Below are 20085 nucleotides of genomic sequence, written 5' to 3'. Positions count from 1 at the left end.
ACTCATGTCTCTGTGCACATGGGTGATCATTCTCTCCCCCTCCAAGGCCCGGAATAAAGATGAAAGAGGTAAAATTACTCTGTCTGAGTGTTTTGCTTCGATGGAGAGAGGAACGGGATGACAAAGCAAATAGGTACTTTTCACCCCAAAATCCAACATAATAGACACTTTGCAGAATGCAGAGCAACTAAAACCAAAACATAATTCCTTGATTTCTTGGAAAAAATGTTGAGAAAGTATTATTTTTCAGCACTTTAATTTTTCCACAGGCATCAAATAGCACAGTGACCAGAATTTTAATCCGGCATTCACAATCTATATGGTGAGAACCTTGTTCTTCTGATCAAGCTACACAGAGAGAGTTTATGGATTTAATTCAAGGTTTTGATTTTGGAATATTAAGTGCATCTGTACTGTGGATGTTGTCACCAAGTTGTGACATGTAGATAAGAGAAGAGATCAGAAATGGAACTTCAGAATCCCACAAATAATTTAGTTATGTATGGAATTTTTATCAATTTAAGTCTTGGTTCGCTTAAAATTTAAGCAGGTATCAGTGTAATGTTAACAATGACAGCAAACACTTATGCTCAGTGAGTCCCCAATATCTAATGTCATGCACTTGCTACCAAAAACACAGCTTTAATTCCTTTCCTCTTTAAATCACTATAAATTAATTCTAAAAGACTGTCTGCGAAATATGCTCCAGGGCATCCCAGCTTTGCTGATTACACTAAGTGAAAGTATTTCTCAGCATCATAACACAGGACTAAGCTACTTGAGACCACACTGTGCAATTGCTTATACCCAGAAATCCAATTTCCCAGTAACATTAGCAATGTAATGAGATGGGCAAAATGTTCCTTTAATGTCCATAAGGTTTTAAGAAATAATGCATTGGCTCAAGGAAAATGCAATCCCAACTTAACTGAAGCTCATAAACCAGATACTTATCATGAAATCTACATTTGTAAAGAATAAATTTTCAAAGGGGCAAAAAATCTGGAGCTCCGGTGACACCAGGCAGCAGTTTCAGTCTCATCTCTACCTCTTAGGGATTTCTACAATTCCTAGTTAAAAGTAACTTCCTGGATCTCTCCCAAATGGAGACACAAACTTGGGCAGAATGTCAAGACATTTTACTATGGCTGCATCTCAGCAATATCAATCTAGTCATCATTTACCAGTCCTTCATATACATATTTTAGCACTGTTCACAGAGCAGGAAACCTGGTTTAAACTTTTGTCTCTACTGTCCAAGTTACAGAGGTTAGTTAGAACATTCTTTGAAGAGAGAAAAAGTGTTAACATCCCAAGTGAAATATGACTCTTCTGAAGTAATCAAATATACAAAATGTTACACTTCACTCGGGTAGTGCATTGGAAATCAAGCTGTTGTTATTTCCAGAGTTACCACAAAAGTTAAAGATTTAATAAAAGTCGGTAAAGCTCCCCAATTTAGCTGTCCTTTTAACACAGGTTGAAAGAAAGTATGGACCAGATTTCAGGACTGAACAAGAATGTATTGTTTCTTACAAATAATAGCTTCTAACTACAGATAAACAATTAGGAACTGTTGACAGCAAACTTTACTAGTTAAAACTTTAACTATCCCCCTTTTGAAACATTCCCCCTAGACATACACTCGGGGGGAAAAATAAAAGGGTGTTCTGGGCAGAGGGAAAGACTGAAGGCAGTTCAATGGCCCCTAACAAAAAAATTCAGTGAAATGATCTTTTTGGCTTGTGAGGATCTGCTGTTCTGTCATCTTCCTTTTCCAGGTTCTTCCACTTGGTTGGAGGAGACACAAAGCAACTAACTCACCAGTTATAAAAAGCCTGGCTGACTGGTTAAGAGTCACAATTTACAGCAACTCATGGAGGAAAAATAAACTGACTTTCTTCAGGTTTGAAATGTTTCTTCACTGCAGAGATAAGGACAGCTCCTTCCTTTCTGGAGATCCAATGGCTTCTGCCCAGACATCCAAACCCCCAAGTTGAGCCAATTACATAGTTGTCGGCAGGCAGAACAACTTTGTCATTGAATACTGGTTACAATCTATTGACCACTCAGCAATTTGTTACGGTCGAATCTTCATCCTATTTATTCCATCCCACCTGCAACTAGACTTCTTCCACTACTTGAACAACTACCAGTGTTAACAGTGCTTACAATGAGTACCAGGGAACTTGGTTTGAAAAAGTGTAGCAATCTTTTCCATAAATTTTGGTATTTATAACTGTCCTCGTCCCATTTCAGTCTACAGTCAAAAAAAATACAGAAAAATAAAAAAAAAACTGTCTTTACATCAAGAACAGACAGGGCCTCAGTTGAACATTTAATTTAAGATATCATCTCTAAGAGCACAGCACTCTTTTAGTACTGCACTTAAGACTTTCTCCAGGTCCATGGAACACAACCTTCTGACTGAAAGGGACAAGAATACTATCCACCGAGCCAAAGCTAAGAAACAGATTAAGTAGGTTGAATTATCCGTCAACAACTCAAATACATAAAAACAGAAAGTTCAGTACAGAGGAGAAGTAGCAAAGATGTCAAATACCAATGACTTGTAATGCTGAGCATTTGTTTCATTTCAGATTTGCAATATTTATGCTTTTCCCCACCCATTTGCAATTAACAGATTTTAAAATTAGTTTTGTTTAATCAAGTTTAAAGTATCTGTAACCAGACCCCAAAGTATAGCTTTGTACAGCAAGATACCTCAATGACAACAGTTGGAGGTATTGTCCCCTCCAAGTGCATAGGTGCATGGCCATGCAGGAATCCATAACATAACATGCAGTGTAGACAGGCTGAGCACAAAAGAAACATAGAGGAAACATTGAAGTCAATGAGTCCATCCCATCCCTGCATTATTTGCTGCATCTCAGCAGTATTTGAGAACATGCTACAACAGATCTGCAGCTTCAACTTGTCCTAGCACTTACTGGCATGCCTAGCCGTAGAACAGGGTGAAATTACAGAAAAGTTAGATAGTTTATTGTTCAAACACTTGAGGCCATTACAATGCAACACTAACAGACTCTACTTAAATGCACGGCAAAAATCAGATCCAACTAAATATCAAGGATACAAAATACCATCCCTTTCAAGACTAGCTCACGATATGTGAACTATTAAAATAAAAAACAATGAAATTTATTCGGCCCTTATCAAATCACAAATAAATATGAAGCATTCAGACATACTGTTGCCCTTGGAAGAGAAAACAGTTAAAGAAGAAACCAATTGAAACTGCTTTGATAGCTTGTCAGGTAAACACACCATGTATGTGAAACAAAGGCAAATAAAGGTAGGTCAGTTTCAACCTCTGGTCTCCTCTGAATCAACCATGAAGAGAAACATTTTATGACACAACTCCACTCTCCCCAGACTTCAAAGTTGAAAATATCAACTCTCAATTGCTACTGAAAGATATGAATAGACAGGTACTGAGTGAGAATAAAAAGATAAAGTCCAAGAATGATGGTCACCACAACTAAACAATTGAATAAGGTGCTGATACTTCCTGTCCAGATGTAGAGCTGAAAAGGCCTTGCAAATTACAGATCGCTGAACATTTTATGTTTACATTGAAAATTGGCTCCAATACCTTACTGCAGAAATTCAATTTTACACATTATGTATTCAGAATGTTGTTGTCTTTACTTACAAGATACAAACTGGTTGGATTTCCCCAAAAATTATCAATGCATATATAGCTCTTCACCCATGGTCTCCTCTCCATCTGGCAGGCACTCGTGGATGGCCTGATATTTGTACTGATTTTTTTTCTTTCTTAAGGATGGAAACATTACAGCACTCACCATTAGCAGGATTGCAAAAACATGGCTAACAGAATTAGCATTTACCAGACCATGTAAATTTAAAACTAGAATTAATGAATTTGACGATGCTGTTTGTAAACTGAACAGAAAATTCAAGGACCAATTTTTGCTATTACAGGATATGATAAGATGAGATGTCCTTGTCTGTATTAGGATTACTTTAGTTTGAACAGCTCCCCTGCTAGCCTAGTGATCTGATCAGTATGGTTCATAATGCAATACTACCACATAGCTCTGCAAAGTCACTGTTTCAATTCAGGTTTCAAGAGGCATTGATGGTTTTGTCTCCACCCCTAGCGTACACAGGGGACAGTTTTAGAGCTTTCTTTGGCCAATATAATCCTGCAAAAATCAAGAATCAAATCTGAAATCTAGTATAATAGAAAGGGATATTTAGCTACAAAAGGTGACAAAATAGGTAAATAAAGAAGCCACAAAATCCAGAAAAGATCAAATGTGAAAAAAAGCTCTCGGCTCTGCCAAAAATGTGACTTTAGGCCCTGCCCTCAGATTAAGATAACAAGAATAAACAGTGCATTCAAACATGCAGGATTGCACAAAAATGCCGACAGTAAATGGCATGGGAACACTGTACAATAAGAGTTAGTCACAACAGCTCCACAAATGCTGATAAAAAGTGCTCCATAAAGTTCAATTCACATTTAAACAATTTATAGAATTTAATGGTTTAGAGTCAATCAGGACTTTAAAACCAGAGAGAAAAAACCCCATTCCAAACAAAAAATCTGGACTTCAACTTGTATTTATATAGCCCCTTCAACGTGGGGAAACTTCCCAAGGTGCTTCATAACAACATAACCAAAACTTTGCTCAAGATAACACACTCCTTATAACCTACAGGGATATGTAAACAGTTGGAGAGGTTTAGAGTGAGGGTAAGTGAGACTAGGAAGAAGCTAATGAAGAGGTGAGGGAGATGATAAAAGTACCTGTGACAATGGGGGGAAGATAGAGGATGACAGAACCTGTGAAGGCATGCAGTATGAGGATGCAGAGGTGCAGAGAAACAGTGGTAAGAGAACTGTGACAATGCAGGCATTGAGAGTTATTGGAGACCTCGGACGTTGGCTGTCAGAGACAGACATGTGCATCAATGGGGTGGAGAAAAGGAATGAGAGATCGGTAGTAGTGCAGGGGTCACTAGGAGAGGGGCTGAGACCTCTTTGGCAGTGGGAGTTGCTGGGAAACCTGTGAATGGGAGGAATAGAGTGTTGGAAAGAGGTTGGGAGACCTAGGAAGGTGGACAAGTGGGTATGACAGGACATGAACAAGGAGATGAGGGATCAGAAATAGTCAGGAGAGAGCAAGCGAGAGATGTGAAACCAGAGACTATGGGACGGCAGGAGAAAAGCTGAGAGACCTGCGAGAGTGGAGTGCTTCCACAATCAAATTAATGTTTTGACAGAAGTTCCTTGGTAGAATGTTTCTTTTCTAAGCAAATCCAGCTGTCACTGTTCTGGAAAAAGAAATTAAACGTTTAACAAAGTCTTAATAAAAAGGGTAGGCAATAAGACCATAAAGACATAGGAGCAAAAAAGTGTGCTATTCTGCCCAATTAATCCTTGGCTCATCTGATTATCCTCAACTTACACCTTCCTATCTTATCCCCATAACCCCTGACTCCCTTACTAATTAAAAATCTATTTCAGCCTTGAATACACGTGGAGAGAAACCTCATCACGACAATTCTGCCAAGCCCCGAGAAAGAATTTTATATGTTTCAATAAAAGGTTGTTGTTTCTCATTCTTCCAAACTCCAATGAAATCAAGCCCAACCTGCTCAACCTCTCATAAGAAAATACGTCGATACCAAAGGTCGTGAACCTTCTCTGGACTGCATACAATAGTATATCTTTCCTTAAATAAGGGGACCAGAACTTCACAGTATTACAGCAAATCTGACCAGTGCTTTCTATAGTTTCAGCAAAACCTTCCTATTTTTATATTCCTTTTCCTTTGAAATAAAGGCAAACATTCAATTTGTCTTCTCTATTACCCATTGAACTTGTAGGTTAATTTTTTGCCAAAGTGCATAACCTCACATTTTCCTACATAATATTCCATCTGCCAAATTTTGTTCACTCACTTCATCTGTCTATATCCTTCAAGAGATCCTGGTGTCATCCTCACTACTTGCCTTCAGACCTATTTTTGCAACACCCAAAAACCTGGCGACAGTACATTGCATTCCCTCATCCTAGTTAACAATAATATAGTGAATAATTGTAGCACTGATCATATGGCACTCCACTAGCTACAGGTGGCCATCCCGAAAATGCCCTCTTTATCCCAACTCTATTAATGAGCTAATCCTCTATCCATGCTAGTATACTCCAACACGACCGGCTCCTATGTTAAAAGTAGCCTTATGTGTGGTACCTTATCAAATGCCTTTTAAAATCCAATTATATGGTTCCCATTCCCTACCCTGCTTGTTGCCTCCTCTCAGAACTGTAAAAAATATTTGACAGGCATGCTTTCCCCTTCATGAAGCCATGCAGACTGTAATGAATTTCTAGATGCTCTGTTACTACATCCTTTATAATAAACTAAAACTTTCCTAATAACAGATATTAAGCCAACTGGTCTATAGTTACCTGTTTGTCTCCTTCCTTTTCTGCATAAGGTGTTACATTGGAAAACTATCAATCTTCGAGGATATTTCCAAAATCTAAGGAGTCTTAAAAGATTACTACCAGTGTATCTACTATTTCTATATGCTACTTCTTTTAAATCCTAGCATGCAATCCATCAGGTCTAGGGGATTTAGCAGCCTTTAGACTTACTGGTTTCCTGAGTGTTTTTTCCTCTAGTGATAGTTAGGTTGTTTATTTCCTCCCACCCTTAGGACCGCTCATTATTTAGTATGTTTGGAATGCTGTTCAGCTGCTTTGCATGAAGACTGATGCAAAGTGTGTGTTCAACTCCTGGCTTTGCATTATGTTTTCCCCAGCCTCATTCTTCAAGAGTCCAATGTTCAATGTTGCTTCTCTCTTCATTATGTTACCTGTTAGCTTGTCCTCAGTTTATTTTCCCCCTTTTTTGAGGACTTTTTTGTTTGTTTTTAAAACTTTCCCAGTTCTCTAACTTAATCTTTGTAAAGTTGTAGATCGTTTTCTCTTCAAGTTGTTACTGTCCTTAACTTTCCTGATGAATTATGGCTTGTATAATCCCCTACCCTTCTTCCTCACTAGGATATCAAGGAATATCCTTGTTGTAAAATATTAACTTTTTAAAAAAAGGTTTGCCATTTACAATCAACCAACTTTTCTACTAAACTCCTTTCCCAGTCCAGTCTAGCCAACTCTATCCTCATTCCCATCTAATTACCCTTATTTAAGTCTAATACAGTTGTTTCTAACCCAAATGTCTCAATTTCAAAATGAATGTTAAATTCTATCATAATACCTGTTCCTTAAAAGATCTTTTACTCTGAGATCATTTAGTAAACCAGCCCCATTACCAGATCCAAATAAGCCTGATCCCTAGTTAGTTTCCTAGAACAATAACACGGAACCATCTCAAATGTACTTAGGATTTCTTACTTGCCAATTTGATTTTACCAATCTATACGACAATTGAGGTCACCCATGATTAATGTCCTTCCTTTTTTATATGTCTTCATTATCTTCTGATTTATTCCATGTCCTGCAAAGCAGCTAACTCAAACCTACCCCAACCCATTAGGTCCAAATTTAGAATCCTATTCTTGTCTACTTAAAAATTAAAGTTACGTGGCCACGTCTAAGTGCAAGAAACGGCAGGAAAGTAAAAGAAATTTAGAGGAAACCCAAGTGATAATGGAGAGATATCAACCTTCAACTTTAAATCCTGAAGAACAGGAACATTAAAGGATGTATGAGCTTCCACTTTTCTAATGGTAGGGAAAAAACAGGTTAGACTATGAGATAGTAGGTAATTATCAATTTCAATATTCCTTTGGACACAGCATTTAGGGCACAGAGGGAAGTTCCAGTCCACTGATTAAAAAGTCATTTATTGATTATAAAAGATTTTAATTACTTTATCAAGCAAGTGTAAACCAGTTGCAGTTGGATTTTGAGACATTTTCATTGGTGACCAAAGATGTGAAAAAACAACCTGTGAAACACCTCTTGCTGCACTCCAGTAACTCAGCACAGGAGAACAAATTAATGCTAAAACCACTACTGCAACAATTTTCATTTGTACAGTGCTTTTCATTTAGTTACACATCCTTAGGCTCTTCACAAAATCAAAATCATAATCAAAATCAAGCACCATTGCATCAGGCTTATTTAAGATACATGTACATGATGATACTGTAGCTACTGGCAAACTTCTGGCTCTTAAACTATACAGTGCACTATAAATTGATGCTATGCAACTTACTTAATCCCAGCATCTTATCAACTGCCATCAACATCATCACAACCCAGCAAATGATGAAGAAATTAGCTAAGGACTGGAATGTAAAGTGGATGCCAACCTGATTCTGTTTTGCCAATACCAACTCCGCACAGAACCTATTGAACTTAGAGCCATTTGGATTTCTCATTTAGAAAGATGCACTGCAAAGCTGGTGGTACAGTGGTAATGTCACTGAACTTGCAATTCGGACATTGGTTCGAATCCCATGATGGTAGATGGTGAAATTGGAAATCATTTTAAAATAAAACTGGAACAACCAGCCAGTCTAATGACAACTGTGTCTTTTTTAAATCATTAATACCTATTTTTCCAAATCAACCTGTTCAGAGACGTTATTACACACCCATGGAGCAGGTGAGACTTGAACTTATGCCTCCCGGTCCAAAGAGAGGGATACTACCAATGTGTCACATGAGGGTCCAATTAATGCTTGCTTTTAACCTATTTTTGACTCAGCCTGTTCAGAGACATTATTACACACCTCTGGAATATTGGAACTTGAACCAGGCCACCTGGCTCAAAGGTAGGGTTATTACATTTACATCACAACTATGTAACCACTGCCAATTGTCATAAAATAACACATCTTTGAGCTCGGCTTCTTCACTAGCTGTAATTTGTGTAATAACTTTTAATCAATGATTCTACATTTACAATACTGGTTTAACCTAGCGAATTATTCTGGTACCAAGAACACACTTATGTACCAAGAATTGCAGCATGACAGCCCAAAACTTGCCAGTTTGATCCTCACTTTGCACTGCATTAGTTCACGTCAGTCATGGTACTAGCATTAGCTCAGCAATGGCCATAAAGTACCACTGGAGTGAAAAGTAAAAGTCACCCATGATTTCTACTCCTCCTAATCACTGTCTAGAGCCATTGTCAGCATATCAGCCAAGAAGTCAACCAGGCAGTGATATCCTCCTCCTCTTCATATTGCCCGACCCCTACAAAAAAATAAGGTCTCACTGACGCATAACACCCATCCTCATATGTAATGACTTCTCAAGCAAATCCCAAGGGAATAGGCAACACCCACAAGATCATTTCAGCACCAGCCAGCCCTTTTAGCAGCAGGAAGGGAAAAGGTTAGACAGCAATTACAAAAACACAAAAGGGGTATAAGCGATTCATAAAATACTGTCATACAACGCCCAGAGGGAGTGTGCCATTTATTATCAAGTCCATGCTGGCTCTTTGCAAAGCATCCACTCTAGAGGTAATCTGTCCAGTGAAATTATATGAAAGCATTTTCGCAAAACAAAAACACACCACTTGCTCGTTACTGGCTACTTTTCACTTCTGTTTTCAACATGATAGTCACACTTTGCGGTTAGAAAAGGGAAACTTATCTCTAGACCGCAAACCTCATAGATCTATACCAAAAAGAGCAAAAGAAAAAGAATTACAGGAAATAAATTATAAAAAAAGTTGTAATGAAACACATACAACCGGATGGAAACTCTTGAATGAAAACAAATCTCAATGTGGCCCACCTTTTACTGGGTGTGTATGAGAGGTAAGCATTCTTAAGTAGTATATATTTAAAGAAACTTATTGATCAAATTTTCCTTTCCCAAAGTATTTAACGACTACAAAAATTGTACATATCTGAGGAACAGACAAATATACAGGCTGAAGGAAAGGGAAGAAAGAAATAACCCACTGAATATTCCTAATCAAAATCCAATTGGCCCTGTTGAGAAATATTTATGGATATCATCTTTCTGTCGCAACAATGTACAAAAACTACATTTAGCCAAGGAACTAACTCTGTGTGCGTCTGCAACTTTGAGCAAGGTGGGAAGAAAATTCAAAAAAGGAATACAGCTTATTCTAAGAGAAAAAAAACTCTGCATATTCTGAGTACTAAATCCATTTCCTACAGTAGAACCACAGTTTGTCAGAATCTGAAGATGACAAAAAATGGATAATAGTACTCCAAGTCATGGAATTAGTAAGGACATACGTGCACAAACATCACAGACCAATCATACTGCCAAACCAACAGGAAAACTAGCACAAAAAACTTGGATCAGAACTTGTCAGAGTTGAACCTTTGCCTGATAGGAGTATAAAGCTCTCTCTATATAACTATATTCAGATGAGAAGTTGAATCACATTTGTGTTGGATGTACTATACATGTGGCAAACAGTCAGCTGAATTGTGACTTGCACATTTATAGCCAAAACTAGTCGCTCCAAGGACCAATCATTACCCACACCCCAAACTATTTCCACAATCAGTCACATCTAACAGTGGAATGTACAATTGCATACAAGAGGCCACAATCAGTTCATAGACAATTACACAAGGTCATTATAGTCACTTTACATGCAGACTGTACCTCAGTGATCACATTGGGAGGCTCAGGCCAGTGTTTAAGAGATATTCTCCCCAAACTGTGTGTCAGGCCCAACAAATGGCACATTCTGCCCCCGTTAGTGGATCAGGGCCAGTGTCTGGGTAGACTATTCTTCCATGGTTCTCTCCTTCACATTCCCTCCCCAAAAGATAAATTTCACAAGGAACAACATCTAGTAGAAACAACATCATCTCACTAAACTGCTTCAAGATTTGTATACAGAGAAATGGTAGTCTCAATTGGAGAAGGGGATGGCAAAGCACAAGAGAACATGATAAGGTTGAAGAGAGCTTCAGGGAGAGGCAGGAAGGCTCAATGTGGAGGAAATCCTATGTCCAAGGAAATGTGGGGATGTAGACTTTCAGCAAGAAAGAATATGGAATGCAACAGGACGAGAAGAAAACTAATGTGGAGAAATCTAGTAAGGGGGTCCAGTAAAGAGAGTGGATCAGGTAAAGAAAAAGGGGTGGGAGAAGGGGTCAGTAGAAAGAGAGGGATGGGGCGGGGGGGGGGGGGGGGGGTCCAGTAAAAGGAAAACAGTGAGGAACCCATTAAGATAGGTGAGAGATCCAGTTAATAAAAAAAGATTGGACAGGGGAGATCTAGTAAAAAGTGAGAAGTGGGGATCTGGTTAAGCAAGAGTGAGAGAGATGCAGTGAGAGGTGGGAGAGCAGAGATCTACTGAAGGGGGGGGGGGGATGTGATCACTGAAGGGAGGGCAGTGATCCAGTGAAGAGAGGGGGTGATCCAGTAAAGACAGGGAAATGATCCAGATGTAGAGGAGATGGGGAGGGTGGGGGTTGTCGGTCTCCCTCCTGAAGCCGCATCGCCGCCCCTCCCCGGACTCACCGTGCGTCTGTCTGTGTCTGTGTCTGTGTGGATGGGAGAGGGTTGGGGGGGGCGGGCAGGCGGCCCCCTCACGCGCTGCTGTCCCTGTCCCAGTCCCGGCGCGCGGGGGGTGGGGTGGGGGAGGGGGAGGAGTCAGGCTCTGATCCGGATCTTGATCCCAATCCAGCTCCCGCTCCGGCCGTTACCGTTTATTGTGTGGCTGCGCCGGCGGAGCCACTTCCGGTCTGCACACCGCCCCTCCCCCCCTCCCCTTCGCACCGCCCAACCACACTCCCACCCCTCCCTTCAAGTGGCAACACCAGCTAACAGAGCGGTGGGGTCCACACGACTGCTCCTTCTGGAATTAAAGGTGGCACAGGATACATCTTTAATCACAGGTTTTTTTTTTAAATTGTATTTCCCTACAGTGATGATAAATGTATTTGTTTTTATTTGGAATCTTGGGAGCCAATCTAACAGAACCTGGAGTTGGTTGGGATAAGGACAGCAATATTGTAGATGAGCTCAAGTTTGTCAGGTGAAGAATATGAAGAACATTCATGATAATGTTGGAACAATCACATGGCACCGAGACAAAGGAATGGGCAATGCGGCAATGTCGAGCAATGCCAGAGAATTCGAAGTAGGAGGTTGTTGTGGTGGAGTGAATATGTGGTCACCAGCTCAACTTGAGATTGAAACAGATGCAGAGACTATGCAAAAATCTAGCTGGTTCCAAAACTGTGGCCAAGGTCGTTTGGAGTTTGTAGTAGGTTTTGAAACTGTAGCTTACCCAGGAATAGATTTTGGAAACAAGAGTTAGACATCAACAGGGTCAAGAGAGTCTGCAGAGAGGTAGAGTACAATATCGTCAGCATTCTTAAATTAGTTGACCCCACCTCTGCAGATGCCACTCATAGGTGTCAGTACAGATGAGGAATTCAAGAGTGCAGAGGATAGATCATTGTAGGATTCTGAAAATAATGTATGGGAGTAAGGAGAGAACCTATTGCTGTGGAAGCTCTGGCTACAACTGGATAGGTAGAAGTTGAATCAAACAATTTGAATAAGAATATAGAAGGCATGGTGATTAAGTCTGCAGATGACACCAAAATTCATGGTACAGTGGACAGTGAAGAAGGTTACCTAAGATTACAAGGAGATCTTTACCAGTTGTATCAGCAGGCTGAGGAGTGGCAGATGGAGTTTAACATAGATAAATGAGAGTACTGCATTTTCATAAAACAAACATGGGCAGGACTTACACAATTAATGGTAGGACCTTCAGTAGTGTTGTAGAACAGAGGGACCAAGGGGTTCAGGTACAGAGGAACTTCGATTATCTGAAGGACATGGGCAGTGAGTATTTTGCTCAGTTACTCGAATTCCAGATAATTGAATGCTGAATAACTGAGGTTCCTCTGTACATAATTCTTTGAAATTTGCATCACAGGTAGACATGCTGGTTATGAAGGTGTACAGCATGCTTGCCTTCATTGTTCAGACCATTGAGTATAGGAGTTGGAACGTCATGTTGAAGTTGTACACAATGTTGGTGAGGCCTCTTCTGGAGTACTGTGTGCAGTTCTGGTTACCCTGCTATAAGGATATTATTAAATTGGACTGAGTCCAGAAAAAGGTGTTGCCAGTACTGAAAGGTTTGTATAATAAAAATAGGCTGGGACTTCCTTTACTAAGAGTGTAGAAGGTTGACAGGTGACCTTACAGAAGTTTATAAGATCATAAGGGGCATAGATAATGTGAATAGCAAGAATATTTTTCATAGGGTGGGTGAGTTGAAAACTAGGAAGCATAGTTTTAAGGTGAGAGGAGAAAGTACATAAATAGGAAAGGTTTGGAGGGATATGGGCAATAGCAGGAAGTAGGACTAGCTTAGTTTGGGAATACGGTCGGCATGGACCATTTGGACTGAAGGGTCCGTTTCCATCACTTTTTGATTCTAAGTAAATCCCAATATGGGTGAAGAATAAATCTTCATATTGTACAACAACAGCAAAACTGGACTTACCACATATGTTAGAAAATGTGAGGGGCAGATGCAAATGTTAGTTTTTGATTGGCTGCGGAAGGGCTGTAACATACTGTTAAACCCCGCGTCCTCTCTGTCTCTCTCAAGGGCACAAAAATGGCAAGTAAAGCAGGCAACTATTGTGATTATTTCAATTCAACCTGCACCTGTGGATGGCTAACCTGACCAAGTCCAGGAACACATCCGTAAGAAAGTCCTTCTGATGTACATGCTCCCCTCTGCACAAAGTGGTCAGCAGCACAGGACTGAAGTCCAACCAGATGTTGAGGAGCCCCTTTAAATAGCAAAAGAAAGGCTGCAACCTCTGTCGAACCTTGTTTTAATATGGAACCAAGTAACAGAAGTTATAGGTAAATGAAAAATTGGTCAGCTGCATGTAACACACTTCATCATAAATCACTCATCCAGTGTTGCCATAATATCTAATGCTTTTTAATTCAAATGGTTTTAATAATTTACATAAATAAGATACTAAGAACCATGTTATTTGCTAGTGACGCTGGTTTCTGTTGTATCAATGATAATAATGTTTAACATTAATGTGCTTAAAGTTATCTGCATGGCAGTTGGTCATTCATTAACCCAGCAAAGACAAAATAAATGGAAGCAGTTGTTCCAGTCCAGAGAGGAACAAGTAGCAGGATTGTGGATCTGACATAAATTTAATAGTTTAATTTTTATAGAAATATGTTTATTTTTAATATTTGCATTCCACTGAGAACATCTGTTGTTTTTGAAACAATACAGTTCAATCACAACAGTTCAAAACACACTATTCCAATAATGGGTCACAGGGAGAACAGGAGTCTTCTTAAGAGCCAGATGAATGTGATTAGTATTAATATATTTATTTCCCACAAGTGCATTTCTGCCTTTGGAACCAGGCATTGAGATGAGGGGAAAGTCAGTAATATGATCCAAACTGGCTTTTATATGAAGTAAAAGTTTATTCCATGATAGCATAACCTTTTTAAAGATTCAAGCTCTTTCTTCACTCTCAAATTATTTGAGTAGAGTCATAGAGATGTACATCACGGAAACAGACCTTTGGTCCAACCCGTCCATGCCGACCAGATATCCCAACCCAATCTAGCCTCACCTGCCAGCACCCGGCCCATATCCCTCCAAACCCTTCCTATTCATATACCCATTCAAATGCCTGTTAAACGTTGCAATTGTACCAGCCTCCACCACATCCTCTGGCAGCTCATTCCATACATGTACCACACTCTGTGCGAAAAAGTTGCCCTGTAGGTCTCTTTTATATCTTTCCCGTCTCACCCTAAACCTAAGCCCTCTAGTTCTGGACTCCCAGACCCCAGGGAAAATTTGCCTATTTACCCTATCCATGCCCCTCATAGTTTTGTAAACCTCTATAAGGTCACCCCCCAACTGTACCTCTTGTGCTCGCATCCAAATCATTTCTGTAAATGACAAAAAGTAGAGGACCCAGCACCGATCCTTGTGGCACTCCACTGGTAGTTCAGTGTTTCTTCCTAATCTCAAATCTTTTGAATAGTTCATAGAATGATACAGCACCGGAGGGAACTGGAGCTAAAAGTATCTGTGCTGGCCTTTTAAAATTACTGTTCAATGAGTACCACCACTCATAGCCCTGAAAATGCTTTATACTGAAAATATCCAATTCCCTTTTAAAGACTGTCACTGAATTTGTCTTTACCACCCTTTCAGATGGTGTATTTCAGTCTTTCCCCTAACTCTCTACTCATGTTCATGGAGAAAGGTAGTTTTCATGCATGAACAAAATCTCAGGGATGGTCCACATGTACGTATCCATGGGGAAAGCAGTTGCAGAGTCAAATTTATGCACAGGTTAGATAACTAGACATAAAAGACAGATTACAAATACTTGCTTGTACAACAAATAACTGTCACAAAAGTTGAATGACATTAAAATCAGTAGCCCACTATTATGCTGGTTGTGATGGTGGGAGGGGGGAGGTGGTATAAAGATGATTGAATTGTGTGGAGGGAAAACCGGGGATCAAACTGAGTGGGTTTTGAAGAAGAGTCATATTGGACGCAAAATTGACTCATATTTGACTGTTTCTCTCACCACAAGATGCTACCAGAACAGCTGAGTTTCTCCAACTTCTCACAGGATCCTAGCCCTTCTGTCATCACAAGAGAAATTTCACTAATTGTCAACCTTGGCAAACAAGTCATAAGTGACTGACTTCAGTATTTCTAAGCAGCTAAAGGCAAGATCCTGAGGTGTCTTGGCCTGCAGAGGTAGTGACCCCAGCTCTGGGCAAGAAGGCCAGCATTTATGTCCCACCTGCTCTAGAGGTGTGTCATAAGCTGTCCGAATAGGGTGATTAAAAAGAAAAGACAAGACACTGCCTGTGCCTGCGATAGTACTCTGGAAGGATTCAGAGGTGGAAGTTTTGAGAATGATGGTCATTTCCAAAACTATTCAATGGCCAGCAGGTCCTCTAGATATTGGCCATCATCTGCCTCATAATCTCATCCTGTGGCTAATTCTCTCTCTGTAACTCTTGTGATTGGATATGCTGTGAATGCTGATGTTTCTGGTAAACACAACCAAGGCTCCTACCATCTTGATCTTGTAAATTTGAAATCCTCCAAAGTTGAAAAGAACTGTATTTACAGCAACATTCTCTGCCAAACGTTTGTCAGAGAGACCGGAGAGCCCATCTGCACTTAGTGATGTTTAATTCAGATCAGACAATGTGAAATGTCTCACTTGAACCGCTGCTCCAAATCATCTCCACTTTCCCAATCAATTTCTTGAGGAAACTAATCCTGCTAAATTTTGAGCCAAGTGAATACCAATTTTAAAAGAGCTCATTAACTTCTCATAAGACGTTTGCAAGTTCATCTGTCTTAAAGAGCATCCAAACAAACATCTCTGAAATCCAGAGATGGAGGCTGGCTGCACTCCCACTTTGTAAATCACAAATCCTTCTCTCTCTTTTATTCTCCTCCACCCCCACCCCAGAATTTCATTGCTACCATCTAACCATCTGAAGAATGCAAGGATCTACAAGGAGTTCCTATCTTGTAGTAAATCAGTACGGGAAAAAAATCCACTAAAGCAGGGAAAATCTCTCATCTCTTGCATCGTTCTTCCAAACTTCCACAGTGCATATTTCATCTGAAGATCAAAGATAAAATGTCAAAGATCTTTCCCAATCGACTGACAATCAGATGAATCATGTCTACCACTCATGAAGATAACGTAAAGAACAGCATCTTCATTGCTTGTTGAGTCATTTGTTCGAGACAGCTGAAACCACAATAGACACCAATCTCAAAGCACAACCAGTTTGCAAACATTCGCATTTCAATGACATGACTGATAAACTAAACAAATTCGGCCTGTGCAGTTTCCAATCTGACAGGACAGCCAGCAACTACCTTCTGAAAGTAACAGCTATCTCTAAACAACTTGGTGTACTCTGCCTCTCTCCTGACATCAGAACAAAATGACAGTACCTTTGTAGAGATAACTGGAGCCAATCTTGAAACATTATTCTGTCCATTCTAAAAGTTATGACAAACAATAATCAGAATGCAGAATTATCCTTTAACAAAACTGTAAAACGCTTACATTTCCTTCCTTCTAAAACCTTCAAAGTTTTAAAACCCAACCTCGTTGTCACCACATTTTGCTTTCTACCCACTTTGTCTGTCCCTTACTCCTCTGTCTCTCCATCTACCCTCTTTTGTTTTGTGAACCATAAAACCCTATCAGACACAATATCACACAGTTAGAACCACTAGAAATTATCTTCGATGTCTTAAATGGGCCTCTAGTACAATTACTGCAATCATCAAACTGCTACAGATTGCTACAATGGAGAAAAAAATAGATGTACAAGTGCAGTAGTTTAAGATTTAAATTAATCCCTAAGAATTAGATGTATCCTTTTGTACAGTACGTCACACTCAATAAAGAACCAAGTCATATCTAGGCTACACAGCAGCATCTCCGTGTGGGCATAACTAAAACTGCAGTGGAAATACCTGAGCTGAAATCTGGGCATAACAACTGCAGAGGAACTGACATCTTAACTTAAGAACATGGCAATTCTTTTAAAATTCTTAACTAGTTCAATCGCATTCACTCCCCATACGCTTTAGTATCTCAACATGTCTAAACCCACTCTCCTACTTACTATTAATATTATATTTACGATTATACCTATTAATGCCACAGCCAGTTTAATCTCATTCTTGTGTTTGCATCCTATTGTCTATTAGTATCCCATCCAGAGTCTCCTATTTGTCTATCCATCCCACCCAGTCTAATCCCACATTCTTACTCACTCCTCATTCTTTTCAATATGGGAACAGGAGAAGAATGAGCAGCTCCTCTGGACTGATCAAGGTTGATCTGAATCTAAATTCCAATTCACCCAATTTGACGACATGATCCATAACACTATTAACTAACAAAAATCTAGCAATCTAATTTTTGATATTTGCAACCGGTTCACAGCTTCAGTTACTTTTCTGCAGATTTTTTGTGCTTCAGATTTCCATCACTCTTCGTAATTTCTGATATCATCCTGAATGGCCTGACTCTAAGGTTTTAAGTTCAGCCTCCTTGTTCTGGACTTCACCCACCAAAGGAACTAGCTTTTCTATCTAATTACCCGAGCAAATCCCTTAATCATCTTGAACACCTCAATTAGATCACTTCTTAACCTTTTGTACTGAAAAAGTCCACGTAACATCTTCTAATAATTTAACCTTGTCAGCACCAGTAATGTTCTCGTGAACCTGCACTAACCCTCCCTTTCAAAAGTTAATCTATCCATCGTGAGGTGTGGCACTCAGAACATTCCCACTGAGACCTGAGCAGAACTTCATGCAACTGTCAACTATTCCACTCTTTTGAATTCCAGCCACTTTAAGAGCCAATATTCCATTAAATTTATAAGCATCCTACCTGTCTACTGTTTGTAGTGAATTCTGCACTCACAACCCTAAGATATCCTCTTAGATGCACAATTTTCTATTTTAACAGATGTAGATTGACAGGCCTATAATTTTGGAGCTGACTTATTTTACCCTTATTAAATAATATAGTAACATTGACAATTTTCCAAATCAAACAAAGGTGCAACTCCTCAATCAAGAGCTTTGGAAGATCCTGAGGATGCACTAACAATTTCTTCAGTCATTTATTTTATTATGGGAAGTTTTGTAGTGCAGTGGATAGCATTGCTCCTGTTGATCAAGAAGTTCTGAGTTCTGGTGCCACTCCAGAATTGATAACAACAGAAGATGGTTCAGGATGTGGCCAAACAGGTTCTTTATCAATCTAGAAATATAGTCAATGTAGCAAGCAGGAGAATCTTTTGATTAGCCATCCTTCATGTGGCTTGTGCCCTCCCATGTCCAAAGAAGTGGGGATAGGTGGATTGTACATTGGAAATTGCCCTGCAGTGTGTAGAGCTATAAGGCAGTGAAAGCTTATTTCAGGAAATAAAACAGCCACAGACACAGACATGAACATCTGCTCTGTCTGCCTCAAACATTAGGGAGGACTGCAGATGCTGGAGAGTCAGAGTCAAAAAGTGTGGTGCTGGAAAAAACACAGCAGGTCAGGCAGCATCTGAGGAGGAGAATCAATGTTTTGGGAATAAGCCTTTCATCAGGAATGTCCAAAACAGGAAAGCTTCCAGGTATTTTTAACACACTGGGGTGGAAGCTTAACAATTTACCTATATTCAATTTTTCAGTTATTACTTCAACCTATAAATTCACATTAAATCTAAGTTCCTGTGCTTGATTTGTTTTAATTTTCTTCATTTCTTCATCACGAAGACCATTACGGAGTACTCAACAAGTCCATGATTTCTTGTTTCAGAATTATTTCGCCTGCATCTGTCTTTCAGATGTCCATGATATTCTTATTTATCTGTTCTATGGATTTCCCACCCAATATAATACAACTCTTCTGTTTGTTCCAATTTCCCGAAAATATTCCTCTTCAAACAGTGAAGTGGCATGCTGGGTGGTATGGTGGCTCAGTGGGTTACACTGCTGCCTCACAGCATCGGGTACCCAGGTTTGATTCCAGCCTTGGGTGTCTGTTTGCCTGTGCGGAGTTTGCAGGTTCTCCCTGTGTCTGTGTGAATTTCCACTGGGTGCTCTGGTTTCCTCCCATAGTCCAAAGAAGTAGGGGTTAAGTGGATTGGCGATTGGAAATTGCCCTGCAGTGTGTAGGTTAGGTAGGTTAGCCATAGTGAATGTCAGCTATGGGATGGGCTGGGTCTAGGTGGGACAGTCTTTGGAGAGTTGATAGGCCAAATGACCTCTTTCTGCACTATAGAGAAAGCGGTATCGCCTTTTGCACTAGAAGTTTCTGGATAAATCATAGCCCTATCTGCCCTCTCAAGTGAATGTAAAAGATCCCATGGCACTGCCTTGAAGATTAACAAACAAGTTATTCTGGGCATCTCAAAAGTGTTTAACCCTCAAAATCAAATCACTCATTGTCTATGATTTGGACGCTTCAACCAGCTTAGAATTAAAACCACTTTACCCAAGGCACCCTTGT

At 39.8% G+C, this 20085-nt stretch overlaps 1 protein-coding gene across 8 annotated transcripts in view; it reads right to left on the bottom strand.

Moving 5' to 3' along the window:
- Positions 1-11694, bottom strand: part of LOC140481858 (NEDD8-conjugating enzyme UBE2F) — a 366423-nt gene extending 354729 nt beyond the window's left edge. The window contains exon 1 of one of the 8 annotated variants that reach the window (XR_011961625.1): positions 10634-11022. Coding sequence is in view for 6 of the 8 variants with exons in the window: in XM_072578424.1 (XP_072434525.1) it covers positions 10634-10717 (84 nt within the window). In the remaining 2 variants the exon portion in view is untranslated. Of the gene's footprint in view, positions 1-10633; positions 11027-11500 lie in introns of those variants that run through there. The other 7 variants (XM_072578427.1, XM_072578424.1, XM_072578425.1 and 4 more) reach the window with 7 other exon arrangements.
- Positions 11695-20085: the final 8391 nt, after the last annotated feature.

The sequence above is a fragment of the Chiloscyllium punctatum genome, chromosome 10, assembly GCF_047496795.1.
Source record: "Chiloscyllium punctatum isolate Juve2018m chromosome 10, sChiPun1.3, whole genome shotgun sequence".
Classification (NCBI taxonomy): Eukaryota; Metazoa; Chordata; class Chondrichthyes; order Orectolobiformes; family Hemiscylliidae; genus Chiloscyllium; species Chiloscyllium punctatum.
This window is presented reverse-complemented; position numbering and strand designations above follow the sequence as displayed.